We start from the raw sequence: 16625 nt of genomic DNA, 5'->3' as shown, positions 1-16625 counted from the left end.
CCCTTGTGCCCCTGCCTCTGGTTCCGATGGGGCTTTGCGCGTCTTGGCCTTTCTTTCCGTCTGCGCTTGGCGGTGGAACCGTTCCTGCCTTGTTTGCTGCTTGCCGCTAAGGGTGTTCAGTTTTTTCTGTCACTCTGTCTGTGTTTCTTACGGTGGGCCCTGCTTCTGGTTCTTCCTCTTTTCCCTAGGGTTGAAGGTGGTCCTTGTGTTCCTTGGGCCTTTTGGCCACTGTCTGCCCCTGCGGGGTGTTGGGCAGTTCTACCTTGTTTAGGCCTAGGTTATCCTGGCCTTTCCCTTCTTGTCCCTGTGACATGTCCCCGGCTGAGGCCCTGTGTCTCTCCTGGTGGGGAGGCTCTCTCGCAGGCCCTCCTCCATTCTGGGTATGGCTAGGGTATCTATTCTACGTAAAGGAATCTGCGGCTAGTAGTCTCTATCAGATGTACGAGTTACTTACCTTTAGTAACGATGTATCTGGTAGTGACAATTCTAGCCGCAGATTCCTTCACGACCCGCCCTTCCTCCCCGTTCTGCGAGGACCCTTTGCTTGGGTTTCTGCGGTCACCTCCCTCTGGGTGGTTTGTCTTCTGTGGGTGTCCTCTTCGTTTTGTTCAGGTCAGGCATCCCTCCAGCTGGTTTCTTTCCAGCGTGATGGCCTACTTTTGCTCTTTCCCTCTGTTGTTAGAGTTTCTGATCCCTACCCGGTCTTCTTAGTTGGGGGTTCTTTTTCCTGTCCTTTGACCTTCCTACTCCTTTCGGGAGGTATGACCACCCTTGGCAGTGTAGTCTGGGGAAGGATTTCTGTTGCTCCTCTGTTCCGGGCTTCTGGCCCTTCCCGTTGTGGCTGCAGTCTCTCTCTCTCTCTCTCTCTCTCTCTCTCTCTCTCTCTGTCTCTCTGTCTCTCTCTCTCTCTGTCTCTGTCTCTGTCTCTCTCTGTGTCTCTCTCTCTGTCTCTGTCTCTGTCTCTCCCTGTCTCTCTCTCTCTGTCTCTCTCTCTGTCTCTCTCTCTCTGTCTCTCTCTCTCTGTCTCTCTCTCTCTGTCTCTCTCTCTCTCTCTCTCTGTCTCTCTCTGTCTCTCTGTCTCTCTCTGTCTCTCTCTGTCTCTCTGTCTCTCTCTCTCATATATATGCTTTTGCCTCCGGGATGGCTCTCGCCTTGGCTTGCAAGGTGGTTCCATGGAGTGGTGCTTTGCGCTTTTCTTGCTATGGCTTCGCTGCTCTGGTCTTCTGGTGCCTTACTGCCACCTGGTGCTCCCGCCTGGGTTTGCACTGTTGTTCCTCAGAGTGGTGCTCTGCTCCCTTCCTGCTCTGGCCTGCTGTTGTCGCCTTCTGGTGCCACCTGGTGATGTTTCTCACCTTTTTGTTTTCTCTGGTTTTTTCGCACACTGTTCCCATGCTCTCCTCACTTTTGTTGTGATGGCTTCGCGTTGTGGCACGGAAAGAGTTCTCCGAAGCAAACTGACGTCAGCGCGCCGGGGTGGGGCTTATGTGACCTCGCTGACGTCACGCCCACGGAGGACGTCTGGGCAGAGTCTCGTGGTGCCGCCCCCCAGCACGCAGAGATGCTGGGCAAGAAAGTTTTCTGGGTCCAGTCTCACGCTTGGGGATAATTCTACGTTAATTAATCTGCGGCTAGAATCATCTCTACCAGATACATCGTTACCTAAGGTAAGTAACTTGTACCTTGGGTTTGCATTGAGTCCTGTAAACTTCCGGGGGAATCTCTGGACGCTGTGCAAGGTATAACTACCTAGCTTTCTACATCCATTCACAGATCCATCTTCAATTTGGTATTTATTCAAAAAGTAAGGAATCTAAAGCTAGAAGTCTCTATCAGAACAAGTTGCTCACCTTTGGTAAAGCTCTTTCTCATACTGTATGTAGCTGAAGAGTCCTCACCGACCCTACCATCCTCACTGTACTTAGGAAAGAGATCTTCGTATAAGAAGTGTTCTAGAATCCCATATTGTGCAGCATATATTCATTTAGTCAATATACCCATAATGCAAAAGCACTTACAATCAGAAGTGGATGCTGCCTCTAAAGTAGATCTCTCTCTCTCTCTTTTACCTAACTGATTTATGGCAAAAATGGATTGCACATTGGTTTAAGCGGGGTGAAGTAGTGAAAGAATCAAGGTCATGTTTTGAAATGTGCCTGATATCTGTCCTTAAGTTTTCTTTCTCTTGATGTTTCTCTATATTTTTCAGACTCCTGCTTCTCAGCAGATGTTAAATTTTCCAGAGAAAAACAAGGACAAGCCTGCTGATATGCAAAACTTTGGCCTGCGCACAGATATTTACTCAAAAAAGACATTGGCTAAGGTATGTTAGTAGATGTCTATGGTGGGAGTGTTCTGCACAAACGTGCAATTTTGCATTGTCCCGGTGAAATCCTATAACATGAAATTCTAATATTGATTTAATAGTTCTTCAGCTTTGAGTGTCACTGATTTGCATGCTTCAGTCATTCTGATATCCAGACAGAGTACCTGGTCACATTATACAGAGAAGTATGAATATTCAGTACAGAAGTGTACGCTTAATCCATTCATCTTATTGTAAATTGATAAAATTCAGCACTCTGAAGGTTACCTCAAACAGGGGAATCCTCCCCTTAAAATATCGCTCTGCCACCAGTCTGAATCCAATAATCTTTTTCTGATGGATACATCTGCCTGTGGATTCTTCCCCTTTTGAATTACCCCTTGGCAGCATTCCACGAAAACTTCTCTATGGCTCTCCCACGTCGACGAGAACGTCACAATGTAACTGCTCCGCTCACAACCCTGCAAGATGTAATCGGAGCCATAAGAAGACCTTGTCGTGGTGCTGATGTCGGTTTCCTTTTTTCCATGCCGTTGACATGCAACGATTTTTCCTGGGCTCCCTATTTCTGAGAGTTTCATCGTTAGAGGTTTATTTATTTTTTTATTTTATTTTATTTTACAGAGTTTTATATAGCGCAAACTTAACCCGTAGGTATCGGAGCGCTTTACATAGCACCTGTTGCGTTACTTGAGGACATACATTTTTGTTAGGCACGGGGAGATTAAGTGATTTGCCCGGAATCACAGGTTGTTCAGCGTCATTGCCGAGACTCGAACCCGGTTCACCAGATTCGAAATCGAGCGCCCTAGCCGTTAGGCCAACTCCTCTCCCAAGTTTCTTCCTGAAATTGTAGCAGTGCAATGGCTACTCAGAAAAAGTCTGGTTTCAAGCCTTGTAGGGCATGTGGGAGTCATATCTATATCACTGACCCCCATGATGATTGTCTTTTTGGTGCCTTTCGTCGTACCACAATGTCGAGGGGTGTTCGTCGTACCAAAGCATGAATCCGAAGCCCTCAAAGAGAGGGAGGCCAAGTTGTTTATGGCCAGGGCGAAGATGCAGAAGAGGGGACGAAAAAGGACGAGATCGAAGTCACCGACTCCTCACATCTCGAAGTCATCGAGGAAGCACAAGAAGAAACAGCGTCATGGGTCCAGGTGTTGTTCGTCAAAAAGATAAGTCATCGAAGTCAGGGTCCCCGGTACTTTGACGTCGCAGAAAGGATGAAGTATCACCTTCCCCTTCTCCTCAGGTGACTCTGGTGCACTCTCCAGCTTCAAGAGGTTCTCCGATACCTAGGGAGGTGACTCCTTCGGCTACTCCGGCTCCAGTGTCAATGGCGGTACAAATGGAGCCAGTCTTACAGCCTCCTTGAGCTGTCCCTGAACAGGCTGTACCGGATCCGTACCCACCCTTTTCAGGTCAAGGTACGGATCGTTTGCATTTCTTGAATGCGATGTTTGGCATTTCTTGAATGCGATGTTTGGCATGTTTGCCAGGGTTGCTAGCCCTACTGGTGCGCCTTTTGGCCCCATGGGACTGTTGTCTTATAACCTGGGAGGATTGCTACCTCATTTTGCACATGCGCCATTCATGTCATTCATGCCGATGATCCCGGGAAGTTGGCCTCCCCGACGCCGAGGTACTTGACGCCGGTAAAATCCCTGGAGGGAAGAATGGATTATTCTTGTGTGCCTCCATCGACCCTGGCCCCGAAGTCACCGGCGCCACGTCTAGCACTGCTGATACCCAAGATGAGATCAAGAAGGGAGGCACAGAGGCTGTTGAAGGAGGAAGAATACCAGGAGCAGCAGTAAGAGGCTGAAAAAGGGGAGATTGTTCCCCTGAATTTGAGGGACTGCAGGAGGCTTGTGGTTTGGATATGTCTCTGGAGTGGGAACTCTTTTCTCCTAAAGGCCTTCCTTTGTAGGAGGTCTCTTCTTACCACTCCATTATAAGGAAGGCAGCTGATCTACTGAACTTGCAGTTGCCTCCTGCGTAAATTAAGTCAAACATCCTGACGGAAGTTCTTCACTCTCCTTCTGTGACTGAGTCTCTACTCCCCTTTAATGAGACTTGACGGAGCCCATTTTAGAGGTATGGTAGAAGCCTATGACTGCCACTGCTATGTCCAGATTGGTGGCAAGAAGGTACATATTAGTACCTGGGGATCCAGCTTTATTATCTGCACATCCATCCCCTGAGAGCTTAGTTGTTCAGGCATCATGCTCTACAAAGCAGTCTACAGGCTCTTTCCCATCCCTTAGACAATGGATACGCCTACCTTGCTGGGAGTTTCCCCCCTTCTTTCCCCCTTCGCCAGGGCTGGTGCTCGGAGGACCATCTATTGCTCCTGCAACAAGAGGTTCTGCCTTTACTACAGAAAGTTGCGATAGAGATTTTTTCGTAGAATGAAAGGGGTCAGGGATGCTACTCCCGGTATTTTTTGATCCCCAAAAAGGACGGGTGATTGAGACTGATCCTAGACCTCCGCATCTTGAATTTTTACCTCAAGCAAGAGAAATTAAAGATGTTGACTCTAGCTCAGGTTCTTCTGACGCTGCAGCAGGAAGACTGGATGGTGTCGATCGATTTACAGGATGCTTATTTTCACATTCCCATCCTGAAGTTGCATCAGAAGTATCTGTTTTGCTGTGGGATTTCAACACTACCGGTTTGTGATCCTTCCTCTCGGTCTTACATCCGCTCCATGGGTTTTCTTGAAGGTGATGGCGGTGGCAGCGGCACAGCTCAGAAGATTTTCCCCTATTTGGATGACTGGCTGCTCAAGGCAAAGTCGCCAGAGATGGTGCTGCATCACATGCAGGTGGTACAAAAGGGGGTGGTGATGGACGGAGCATCAGAACCAATCAAACACTCACACCCAGTCAACAGATCTGGGTTTGATCCATCACCGTTCTTTAGCCCACTCTGCCACCCCAGTTCAGACATGGCCAAATGCAAATCAGTCTGACCCTGTGCCTCATGGGAACAGTCCAGCCCGAACTGCCAAGCCATGCCTTCCCTGGACCGGAAACAAGCTTCCTAGGACCGGTTTCTGGCATTTCAGCCGTCTTCAGCCAGGCTTGCTTGAATCCAGTGGCAAAGTGAGCAAGGGACTCACGTCTGAGCATACCCTGCCAACTTATGGCGAACAAAGCGGTACAAGAGGGGGTGGTGATGGACGGAGCATCAGAACCAATCAAACACTCACACCCAGTCAACAGATCTGGGTTTGATCCATCAGCGTTCTTTAGCCCACTCTGCCACCCCTGTTCAGACATGGCCATATGCAAATCAGTCTGACCCTGTGCCTCATGGGAACAGTCCAGCCCGAACTGCCAAGCCATGCCTTCCCTGGACCAGAAACAAGATTCCTAGGACCGGTTTCTGGCATTTCAGCCGTCTTCAGCCAGGCTTGCTTGAATCCAGTGGCAAAGTGAGCAAGGGACTCATGTCTGAGCATACCCTGCCAACTTATGGCGAACAAAGCGGTACGAAAGGGGGTGGTGATGGACGGAGCATCAGTACCAATCAAACACTCACACCCAGTCAACAGATCTGGGTTTGATCCATCACCGTTCTTTAGCCCACTCTGCCACCCCAGTTCAGACATGGCCATATGCAAATCAGTCTGACCCTGTGCCTTATGGGAACAGTCCAGCCCGAACGGCCAAGGTAACAACGCGGGATTTTTGATAAATGTACCTAAATCTCACCTAGTACTCTCTCAGCGCAACCTGTTCATAGGGGTAGTACTGGGCACTACTGTGAGTCGCGCCTTTCCCCCTCCACAGAGAATCCTAGACATCCAGGCTTTGATTCCAATTTTTCAAGATGGAGCGGCTGTTCCAGTCCTGAAGGTCTTAAGCTTGCTTGGTCTGTTCGCTTCCTGCTTACTGGTGGTCAACCATTCACGCTGGCACATGAGGGCACTCCAGTGGTGCCTATGCAGGCAGTGGTTTCAACACAACGGAGATCTCAGGGAGGTGGTCAAAATCTCCAGAGACACTGCTGCGGATCTGGTATGGTGTAGTGATTTATACAACCTCCCTCAAGGGAAGCCATTGCAGCCTCCTTTGCCGGTGGCCACAGTGAGAACGGATGCCTCCACTCTAGGGTTGGGAGCTCATCTGGGGGATCTGGAGGGCAAGGCCTTTGGCCTCCACAGGGAAGAGTTCTTGACATCAATCTTCTAGAATTGCAGGTGATACGTTTGGCTCTCTAGGCCTTTCTTCACTCCCTTCGCTGTCAGTAATTTCAGGTGCTGATGGACAACGCTACCACAATGTGGTACATAAACAAACCGGGAGGAGTAGGGTCGTATCACCTGTGCAGGCTTTGCGACTCTGGGTTCATGGCCATCAGATTTGCATGATTGCAAATCCTCTGGCCGGAGAGCTGTATGTGCGTGCGGACATTCTCAGTCGGCAGTTCTTGGCCGATCGCAAGTGGCGTCTTCATTCTGAGGGGGTCCATCACATTTTCAGAATGTGGGGGTTTCCTCAGTTGAACCTGTTTGCCACTCAGGAAAACGCTCACTGCCTGTCGGTCTGCAGTCTCCAGTATCTGATGCAGGGAGCGTTGGGGAAGCGTTTCAGCTAGACTTGGGCTCACAGCTTCTTTACGTGTTTCCTCCCACACCCTTGATTCCTTGAGTGCTGAGGAAGATTTTCCAAGACTGGGCTCTAGTCTTATTGATCGCTCCAGCCTAGCCAAGAAGGGTGTGGTACACATAATTCCTTTACCTCTCATCGCACCCTGCGCTCTGTCTCCCGGTGAGAGAAGATCTCTTGCCTGTCGCAGGGGCAGGTTTTACACCTCCAGAGCCTGTACCTTCATGCCTGGAGATTGAACGGGGCAACCTGAGCACTTTCTCTCTCCTGTGGATGTTATTTTATTGGCTAGAAGACACTCCACCAAATCTGTTTACTCTGGCAGGTGGGCCAGGTTTCTAAAAAGTAGTGGAGAGAGATTGATCAATCCTTTATAAGCTCATTTGTCTGATATTTCCAGTTTCTCGCTCTCCCTGTCCCAACAGGGTTGTGCAGTAGCAACAGTCAAAGGCTACTTGTCTGCCATTCTTTGCTTACCCCCCAACCCTTTTTTAGTCACCCATAGTCATGAGATTCATTAAGGGCATGACTAATAGGTTTCCTCCCACTCCATTTATCATGCCTCAGTAGGATTTGAACTTAGTCCTTAATTTCTTGATGGGATCTTCCTTTGAACCCCTGCATAGCTGTCAATTGAGATTTCTAGCATTTAAGAAATGTTTTCTGATTGCAATTACTTCTGCCAGGAGGGTTAGTGAGCTGCAGGCCCTTATCTCTAAGCCCCCTTTTACCTCACTTCATTCAGGTAAGATGCTTCTATGGACCAGAGCTGCTTTTCGGCCTAAGGTGGTCACTCCCTTCCACCTACGACAATTTATCACTTTACCCACTTTCTATCCTCCTCTTCCTTCCAAGGAGGAGGAGTGACTTAACTGCCTGGACCCTAAGAGGGCGGTCAGCTTCTACCTGTACAGGACTAAGGACTTCAGTTTGGCGACCAACTCTTCATTGGATATGTGGGCAAGATGAAGGGCAAGGGTGTCCACAAGAGAACACTGTCCAATTAGATCATCCTCTGCATCAAGATCTGCTATACCGTGGCCAAGGAGGAGCCTCCTGAAGGTATTTGAGCTCATTCCACCAGAGCCAAGTCTTCTTTGGCTTTAGTTAGAGGTGACCCTGTTGTAGAAACATGCAAGGCAGCAACTTGAGCCTGCTTCCACACTTTTGCAAAGCATTACTGCTTAGACTTGGAGGTGAGGAGGGATGGCCACTTTCTGTGTTGAAAGATTTTTTGGTGTAGGCAGGCACCCTCCTCCGAGAGTGGGACTGCTTGGGGATACAATTCAAAAGGTGAGGAATCCACAGGCAGATGTATCCATCAGAAGAACAAGTTACTTACCTTTAGGAACTCTTTTTATGGTGGATACAGAACCTGTCTGTGGATTCCTCACTGACCCACCCACCTACCTGTTGCCTGCCTGTTTATTCCGATAAATAAAAAGCATGAAATTCTTGTATTTTATTGTTTTTTGAAATAATGTGATGCTTGTCACTAGGACATGTCTATATTTTAGAGTGTGCAGTTTATTTCTTTAAATTGTATACTGTGTATACTTGTGGGAATGTTGTTGGTTCGCCTTGAAGACGCGGAAAAAATAGGTGGAACTCATGTAAGCACGCCGACTAGGTCTTCTTATGGCTCCAATGACATCACGCAGGGTCGTGAGGAGAGCCGTTCCATTGTGACGTCCTTGTCAATGTGGGAGAGCTAGGGAGAAAAGTTTCAGTGGAATGCTGCACAGGGGGTAATTCAAAAGGTGAGGAATCCATAGTCCGATACTGTATCTACCAGGAAAAGCATTACCGAACGTAAGTAACTTGTTCTTTAGGTCTCGCCTAGGCAGCGCTTGTGCTGTCTCTTCAAGACATGCTGTATTCATGTATGGACTTGAAATTCCGCCCATCCTTTTTAATAGGCTCCTGTCACTACCCTTTGTAAACTGTGACTTTTTCCATTGGTCAATAGTCTTAGTAGCCCCTCCTTAGTAATGCCTTGTCTTATCTTGTAACCTTCCATGAGTAGATCTGTTAAATGTGTTGGTTCTCGGTAGGCGTTAATTACAACCTCCGAGCACTACTTGGTTGAATGTTTTTTTCATGCCTGCCACGCGCACTCGCAAGGCTTTCATTTTTGTTTTTCATAGTACGGCACGCCTCAGCTGATATAATGACGGCCGTGCCGTTGGTTTGTTGTTTGCAGCGTCGAGTGCAGCTGCGTTGATTTTTTTCCTCCTATTAACTTGTTGGATTTATAGAGCCCCTTTTTGCACTTTCACTTTAATGGTGGCTGCATCGCCTTTTTTTAGACGCGGCTTGTCTAGAGAAAGGTGTGCGACTGCTATTAAAGTGAGCACGGCATCTGGCTCTTAAACAAAAAAAAGCATTTGTTTGTCACCTTGCCAAACAAATGCTCTCTTTTTATAAAAGCGCCACATCCCGCGCTTTCACTTTAATGGCGGGCGCGCCACTTCCTTTCGACTAGCTGCTTTGACAAACCAGCAATTGCAATGCAATAGGTCTTGCATTTACGAGAGTTTAAGCTGTTGGCATTGTAAATAACAATGTTTTTTATTTATCTGTTTTAAAAACCAACACAGAAATAATAGGCATTGTCATTTACAATGTGTAGGAAAGTGGGTTTCTGTTGCAGTAACCCCCCCACACTTTTTGCCACACTACTGATGCACTTTGACTTGATGTGCCCTGAGTCCCTGCCAATCAGGTTCCCAGGGCCTGTGTGCTTTCCTCAAAATTAACCCAATTGCCTTCTCTTGCCACAGGTAAATGGTAGCACAGGTATCCAGGGCATTGTGACCTGGGAAGACCCCTATGGGCTGCAGCACTCATTGTGCCACCCTAAGACGCCCTGTACCTTTACACATACACACACACTGCCTTTTCAGGCTGCGTGTTTTGGTGCAGAACAAAGTGAAGAGTCAGCAAGGCACACTTCCCTGTGTGCCATGCCTCCAACACACTACCCTGGCATAGATCAGTCACCCCTCAAGCTGGGTGCCCTATACCAGTGGTGAGGGTACAGGTGCATGAACCCTGTACCAATACAGTGTCTAGGTCCATTCTTAAACATTGTAAGTGCTGTGCTGCCATTAGGAGTATATGGTGTGGGGATCTTGTCATTACGGACTCCACAGCACCTTTATGGCTACACTGAAAACTGAGAAGTTTGGTATCAAACTTCTCAGCACATTAAACCCACACTGATGCCACTGTGGGGTTTAATGAAAAATACACACAAAGGGCATCTTAGAGATTCCTCCTGAAAAACTAGCAGCCTCGGGTGGGTTCCCGGACTGGTACACACCAGCCTGCCACCACGAGGAATGTTTCTTGTCCCCCAAGGTGGGAGCCTTTGCTCCCTGAGCCCAGAAACAAAACCTTTCCTGGGCGGAGGTGTTCACACCTTCCCCAGGCCAGGAAGAGCCATTTGTGGCAGCCTTTGTAATGCGACCCCCAGCCTCTCCTGCTATCAGGAACAGGCCCCCTTCCTGTCTCCCCTCCTTTTTGGCGGGAACACAGGCAGGAAAAACTAGCCAGCCCAAAAGGTGTGCCCACCTCTGCCAACTTCACCCCTAAGGTGGGGGAGGCGAGGTGAAGCCCACTCTTCAGTGCCCGCCATCCTGCAGATAGCAGGCACTCCCCAATCAGGATTAGGAATTGTACTTACTCCCCATTGGCTACTGACCTCGAGAACCCTAATATGCCCCCTAAATACAGTATTTAGTGGGTAGTCCTGTACCAAGAAAGTAGACAAGAAGAAACTACAAGAGAAGAAGGACAGAACAGCTGTGCAAAAGCTAACCAGAGGAAGACGCCCACTGACTTGGCCCCAGTCCTACCGGCCTGACACCACCTCGAACCTGCTCTTGCGAAATCCCGTTGTGTCCTGCAGCCAGCAACCTCGAAAACCCCGGAGGACATGCCTGCCTTAAACCTCAAAGACTGTGTCTCCCATGAACACCGGATTTGTTCATCTGCAACCTCTGGTTCCGGCCGGACACCCCGGATCCGCCCCACTCTGCACCTGTCCTCCACAGCCCGAACTTGAGTGGGCAAACACCACGAGGAGGTCCCCCCGGCAATCCTAACCCGAGATCCGATAACCCCTGACCTGCTTCAAACCTCCAGCCGACGCCTGCAGACTAAACTGGGAAGGTCCCCCCAACCGCGATCAGGAGCTGGTAAGAAGATCAAACCCAAAAGGCACCCCTGCACCCGACGCCCCTCGGACTTGGGTGGCCAAACTGACTGTGCCTAACCAACCCCCAACTTCCCAACTTACCTCTCGAAGTGGTGGTCGCACCCAGAAGACCTTCGTCCCCAAGCCTGCAGTGCCTTTGCAAGTTGGAGGTTCCCCATTGCAAACACGGCACTCAACGTCGAAACAGCACCATGCACCCCGCCGTCCTAGTGCCGCAGAGGGTGCACCTTTGGTGCTACTTTGTTTCCCCATTTGCCATGAGCTAAAGTCCAGGAGCTTTGCTTCCTCAACCAAGAGGCATGCTCGTCAGCAGCCACCAACCGGAGGCCCCCTATCCCCCACTGGATAACATTGGGCCTCAGCAATCTGCACCCGGCCGCCCTAGTGCCGCTGAGGGTGTAACTAGAGTGCATCCCTGACCCTGGGGGACCCCTGAGTCTACCCCCAGAACCTCAACTCCCACTACAAAATACTTACCTCAAAACCGATAACACTATTTTCCTCCATAGGATAACATTGACTTGAAAACCTAAATAAATTCTTTAAAAATATACTATATAATGTGAGAAAGTGGCTCTGTATATACTGTTCCTTAATAGGTACAGGGTGTACAGAGTCCACAGTCCCCCAGGGTTTGACAGAGGTTAAAGTTAGATATAACATTACTCTCTAAAGTGGTAGCTTGGTTGAGCAGTAAGGCAGTATCAGAGGACAGTGTAAAGCATTTGTTGTACACACTCAGTCAGCAAATGGTCTCACACACTCAATAACTGAACTCTAGGCCAATGGTTTATATATAAAAAATATATGCTTGTTTTATTTTAGAACCAACACTTAGATTTAAAATATACTTTCTCAGAATGAGATGTTTCATATAAATACCTTTGCAATATGCAATTGACTTTTGTAAACAGTTTCAAGTGGTTGCAATAGGCAACTCTATTTTAAACACAAGAATGCATTGAGCTCAATGGTAAATTCAAGTTATTTGCAACAGATTACTTTTTAGATTACTTTTGGCAATGTCTGCCCGAGTGAGGGGCGCGGGGCTGGGTGCGTGGCGTCCCCTTGTCAAGCGAGGGGAGAGAGCGTGGGGCCCGGCCTTAAGCACTTTCATGGCAGGGCCCCGACACCGCATGTGGCCCCCCTGAGCTCGGAGGGTCTTGGGGCATCGGTTCTCCCCCTGGGCCTCGGCTCGCACATATGCTATGAGGGGTTATTACAGGGGGAAGTAGTGGCGCTGAGAGGACCGAGGACCAGGGGTGTTGCTCCACACACGGTTTGCCCGGGATGCCACCTGGTGAGTCTTGCGACAGCGCGCACGGGGGGTGGCTCTGTCCCCTGCGCGGGGGTGTCATCCGGGGAAGCGCACACCCAGGAGTAGTGGAGGGCGAGAGGGTGGTGCTTGCCACAGGCCCAGACTAGGGGGGGAACAGGGGGATTGGAATAGGCACAGGGAGGTGGGCTACGAGGTGAGGCACTATGGGTTTGCTGTTGACGGGGGCGAAGTTAGCGGTTCAATGGTGCGCACAAGTGCTGGCAGATGGCGGGGTGGAGTTTCGAGCCCATCAGGCCACAGTTAGCGTGTTACATGTGAGGGTTGAAGTGCGGCAGAGGGACAAGGAGGGTCATACAGAGGGGGTGGGGGGGCATATGGGTACAAGTTTTGGAAGGGTAGGGGCGGGGTGCATCCGGGAAGGCTTGGGTCTGTAATTTATTGCCCGCACTTAGGTGCAAGGAATGGCGCTCGTGAAGAGGAGGGGGGGGGGGGGCGGGGATGCTCAGTTGGGAGTGGGCCATGCCATGAATTCAATGGGCAGTACCTCGCATCGGGTGGATGAAAGCAAAGCCGGGCACTGCAAGGGGCGTGACTCCAGAGTTAGTGGTTGGCGCTAATAGTTTGGTAGCAGGAGTAATTGGCAGGCGCGCAACACCGGTTGTACTCCAGGGCTTCAGTCCCACCCCCACCCTCCATCGTGGTTGTCAACACCGGGCTGCCGCACCCGAGCACTTCACAGGTCTTTAAAAGACCATTTGCACGCTAATGAGGTCTGGCTGTTTCACCTTTTCTAAGAGCCCCTGCAGCTCCACTCTGCCTATTGCTTAAATATGCAGCCCCCCCCCCCACCCCGAAATTATTATTATTCATTTAATTGTTTATTTTATTTTCAATACCCCCCCATGCCCCCCCCCCCCCCCCGCGAATGTTTGTTTTAAGTGCGCCTCCAGTACTCGGCACAGGCAGACAACAGCGGCACAAATCTGGCAAGATATGTGGGGTGAGGGGGACCGTGTGCTCAGAGCGGCCGACTTGGAGCGGGGGGATTGGGTTTGGATCTCGGTATAGCTCGACATGGTGTGATCCTGGGCAGATTGGGGGAACTCGTCGGAGTACCACGGGAGGGAACATTTGGTCCTGGTGTGACGCAATGGGTGCTCAAGGAGGGCTTTGAGGCCGGGGGCGGACGGGGGGGAGGCGAGAAAAGCTCGCCAATGGTCCGGGTATGGTCCGGGTGCATCAGGGGTGACGGTGCGAGGAGGTCATCAGCGGCCCACGTGCAGCGGCAGGTACAGTGGAGCCTTGCCCAGGGGCAGCGAGGGCGCATCACACAGGTACAGGAGGGTTTGAGGAGGTTATCAACGGCAGTGCAGTAAAGGCGTGGCGAGGGGCTCGGTTGGCATGTCCATTGCGGAGCATCTCGGGCGCAGGTTGAGGGGTGGTTGAGGGGTGCTCATTCGTCGGATTAAGAGGCGCTATACAGGGAGCAATGCTGGGGAGTGCTGAGGGCAGCCAGCAGGTGGTTGCTCAGGTGCTTGTGGATCGGACGGCCGCATTCGGGATTGCAGAGGGTCCATCGGGGGCGGGTGATATTAAGGACACACTGGGAGGAGGATGCAGTGCTGTGAGGCCAGGAGGCAAATGGTCAGAACTTTGGCAGGGTCTGGGACAGTTGGGTGAAAAGTGACACACCCAACAGTTATTAAGCACTGCCTTGAACGGCTCGCTGGGGATGGACTGACACACTTTCGACAGTGTAAAACCCTCCAGAAAGCGGCATTGCCCGCAGTAACTCGGAGTGGCTCTTTCTCCGGATGTTGTGTGTCGGTATTGGCTTCATACAGGCATGGCCTGGTACAGGGAGCGCTGTGAGGGGATGGCCTCTGTGAGTGCAGCCGGTGGGTGTCTAAAAGGTCACGAGTGGGCGCTCTGGAGCAAAAGCTGAAAGCACTATAGGGTTGGCTGCGGGTCATAAGCGTCCAGGGGACACACCCATCCACGCTATGGCCTCTCTGGAGAGGGGCCGCAGCGATGGTCCGCTATGTGCGAGTGGGTGAAGGGGTGCACAGCGCTGAAGGAGGTTACAAGGGGGTGTGAGAGGAAGTGAAGGGGGAAATGCCAGCAGAAGGACAGCGTGAACGATGGAGAAGCCGATTACGTTTGAGATAGAAGATTCCAGAAATATGTGGAGCGATATGGCGTGAGATAGCGCCTAGCAGGCTGCCTGGGAGGGCGGGGTCACAGCGACACTGTGTAGACCAGTGTTCACTGAGTTTTTGTAATGTTTGTCACAGTGTCGCATTTGCGTCAGTTATAATTATTCACAATAGAACGTGATGGCCATTTGGAGGACAGCATTAAAGTAAATGGGGTAGCACAGGGTCCCTCAGAACATGGGTGTTAACAATAAACAACAACAAGTGGTTCTGTCGGAGAGAAACCGATTGCTTAGTACATGTAAAGGATTAATAACCGACGCTAAATTCTGATAAATTAATTTCCAGAAAGCATGGATTGGCGGCATTTCTTACACGGGCAGGAGAAATTCAGTAACGGGGGCGTAGAGGCACCAGTCGGCAATATAGGGGAGACACTGGGTGGCGCTCCCGTGGGCACACAAAGGCGGTGGCGTGTGCATACAGGCGGCGGTGGGTGGTCACACACACCTGCCTTCTGTTCCTTGCAAGTGGCGCCCTCCCTCACAGCCTGCCTGTCCTTGTGTCTCTCCTTTTTTCATGGGAGTTTATAAGCTCTCCTGCCTTTTACGAAGACAAGACCGCCTGTGGCCCGGAAGAAGTTAGGAGGCGTGATGGCACCGGATGGGTAAGCTCACATGGTCAGGTTGGAAGCAGGCGCTTACCCGGAAGGAAATGCATAGTGGTACCTACCGGAAGTGAAAGGTCACCCGGTCGGGTTGGAAGCAGATGCTTACCCGGAAGCAAAGGTGGTTGCACCGGAAGTGAAAAGGTCACCCGGTCGGGTTGGAAGCAGAAGCCTACCCAGATTGGAATGTGTGGGGCACCGGAAGTGAAAGGTCACCCGGTCGGGTTGGAAGCAGAAGCTTACCCGGAACGAAACTGGCTATGTATATACTATACCAAAGTGAGGTATAGTGTGCACAGATTCCAGTGGAACCCTAAAGGTAGGCAGAGGTAAAAGTAGATAGCACCTTACTCTCTATTTATTGTAGTGTGGGCGAGCAGTAAGGCTTTATCAGATGGAAGTGTTAAGCATTTGTTGTACACACTCGGCCAAGAAATGTCACTCACTCAAAGGCTGAACTCAGACCAATTTGTTTGTATCAAAAATATTGTTTAGTTATTTTATTTCTAGAACCAAGCCAGGCCTGGTGCAGGTAAGTGAAATAATACTTTGCAATATATATGCGGTAAATTACAGTTTAATGCAGGTTCAAATGCAGTTGGTTGATTTACAGGTAAGTCAACAGTTTGAAATTAATTTTCATTTACTTTACAGGTGACTGTGCACGTTACTTCTTAAATTACTTTTTAAGTTACTTTTGCTAACCAGTGTGATATGCCTAAATGTCACATTGGGACATCTCCTAGACAAAAGGTAAGTAATTCAGTTTTGTATATTTGCAGTGTTTATAGTTTTCATACTAGCCAACTCCACACTTTTAAAAGTTTTTTCAAGGAAAAGCAGTCAATGCAAACCTATGGGAGGAAATTAAGTTATCGGTTTACAGGTAAGTACTTTGGTGTGGGAGTTGGTATTCTGGGGTTAGTAACAGGGTTCTCTCAGGGTCAAGGATGCACTCTTCGAGCACCCTCAGCGGCACTAGAATGGCCAGGTGCAGAGTGCTAAGGCCCAATGTTATCCAATGGGGGATAGGGGGCCTCTGGTTGGTGGCTGCTCATGGGCAGGCCACAAGGTTGTGGGAGCAAAGCTCTTCGTGTTGGTCTCAGGGCAAAGGGGGATCCGATATAGCACCCAAGGTGCATCCGCAGCGGCACAGGGGTGGCGGAGTGCAAGGTGCTGTTTTGGCTCAGTGGGGATTATCCGGTTGCAACAGACACTGCAGGCTCGTGGAGAAAGATCTTCTGAAGGTGACCACTGGTTGGAGAGGTGATTTGGGATGCCTGAGGATGCTGGAGCACCAACGGTTCGGCCACCCAAGGCCGTGGGACGTCTGGTGCAGGGGTGTCTTTAGGCTTAGGG

General features: G+C 50.1%; 1 protein-coding gene across 4 annotated transcripts in view; it reads left to right on the top strand.

Annotated features, from left to right (window-relative positions):
* Nucleotides 1-16625, top strand: part of SMARCC1 (SWI/SNF related BAF chromatin remodeling complex subunit C1) — a 958790-nt gene that overhangs the window by 431781 nt on the left and 510384 nt on the right. For all 4 annotated transcript variants that reach the window (XM_085628643.1, XM_085628641.1, XM_085628642.1 and 1 more), the window contains exon 18: nucleotides 2207-2320. In XM_085628643.1, the coding sequence (XP_085484769.1) occupies nucleotides 2207-2320 (114 nt within the window). The remainder of the gene's footprint in view (nucleotides 1-2206; nucleotides 2321-16625) is intronic.

The sequence above is a fragment of the Triturus cristatus genome, chromosome 10 (assembly GCF_964204655.1).
Source record: "Triturus cristatus chromosome 10, aTriCri1.1, whole genome shotgun sequence".
Taxonomy (NCBI): Eukaryota; Metazoa; Chordata; class Amphibia; order Caudata; family Salamandridae; genus Triturus; species Triturus cristatus.
Note: the sequence above shows the minus strand (reverse complement) of the source record. Positions and strands in the feature narration are given on the sequence as shown.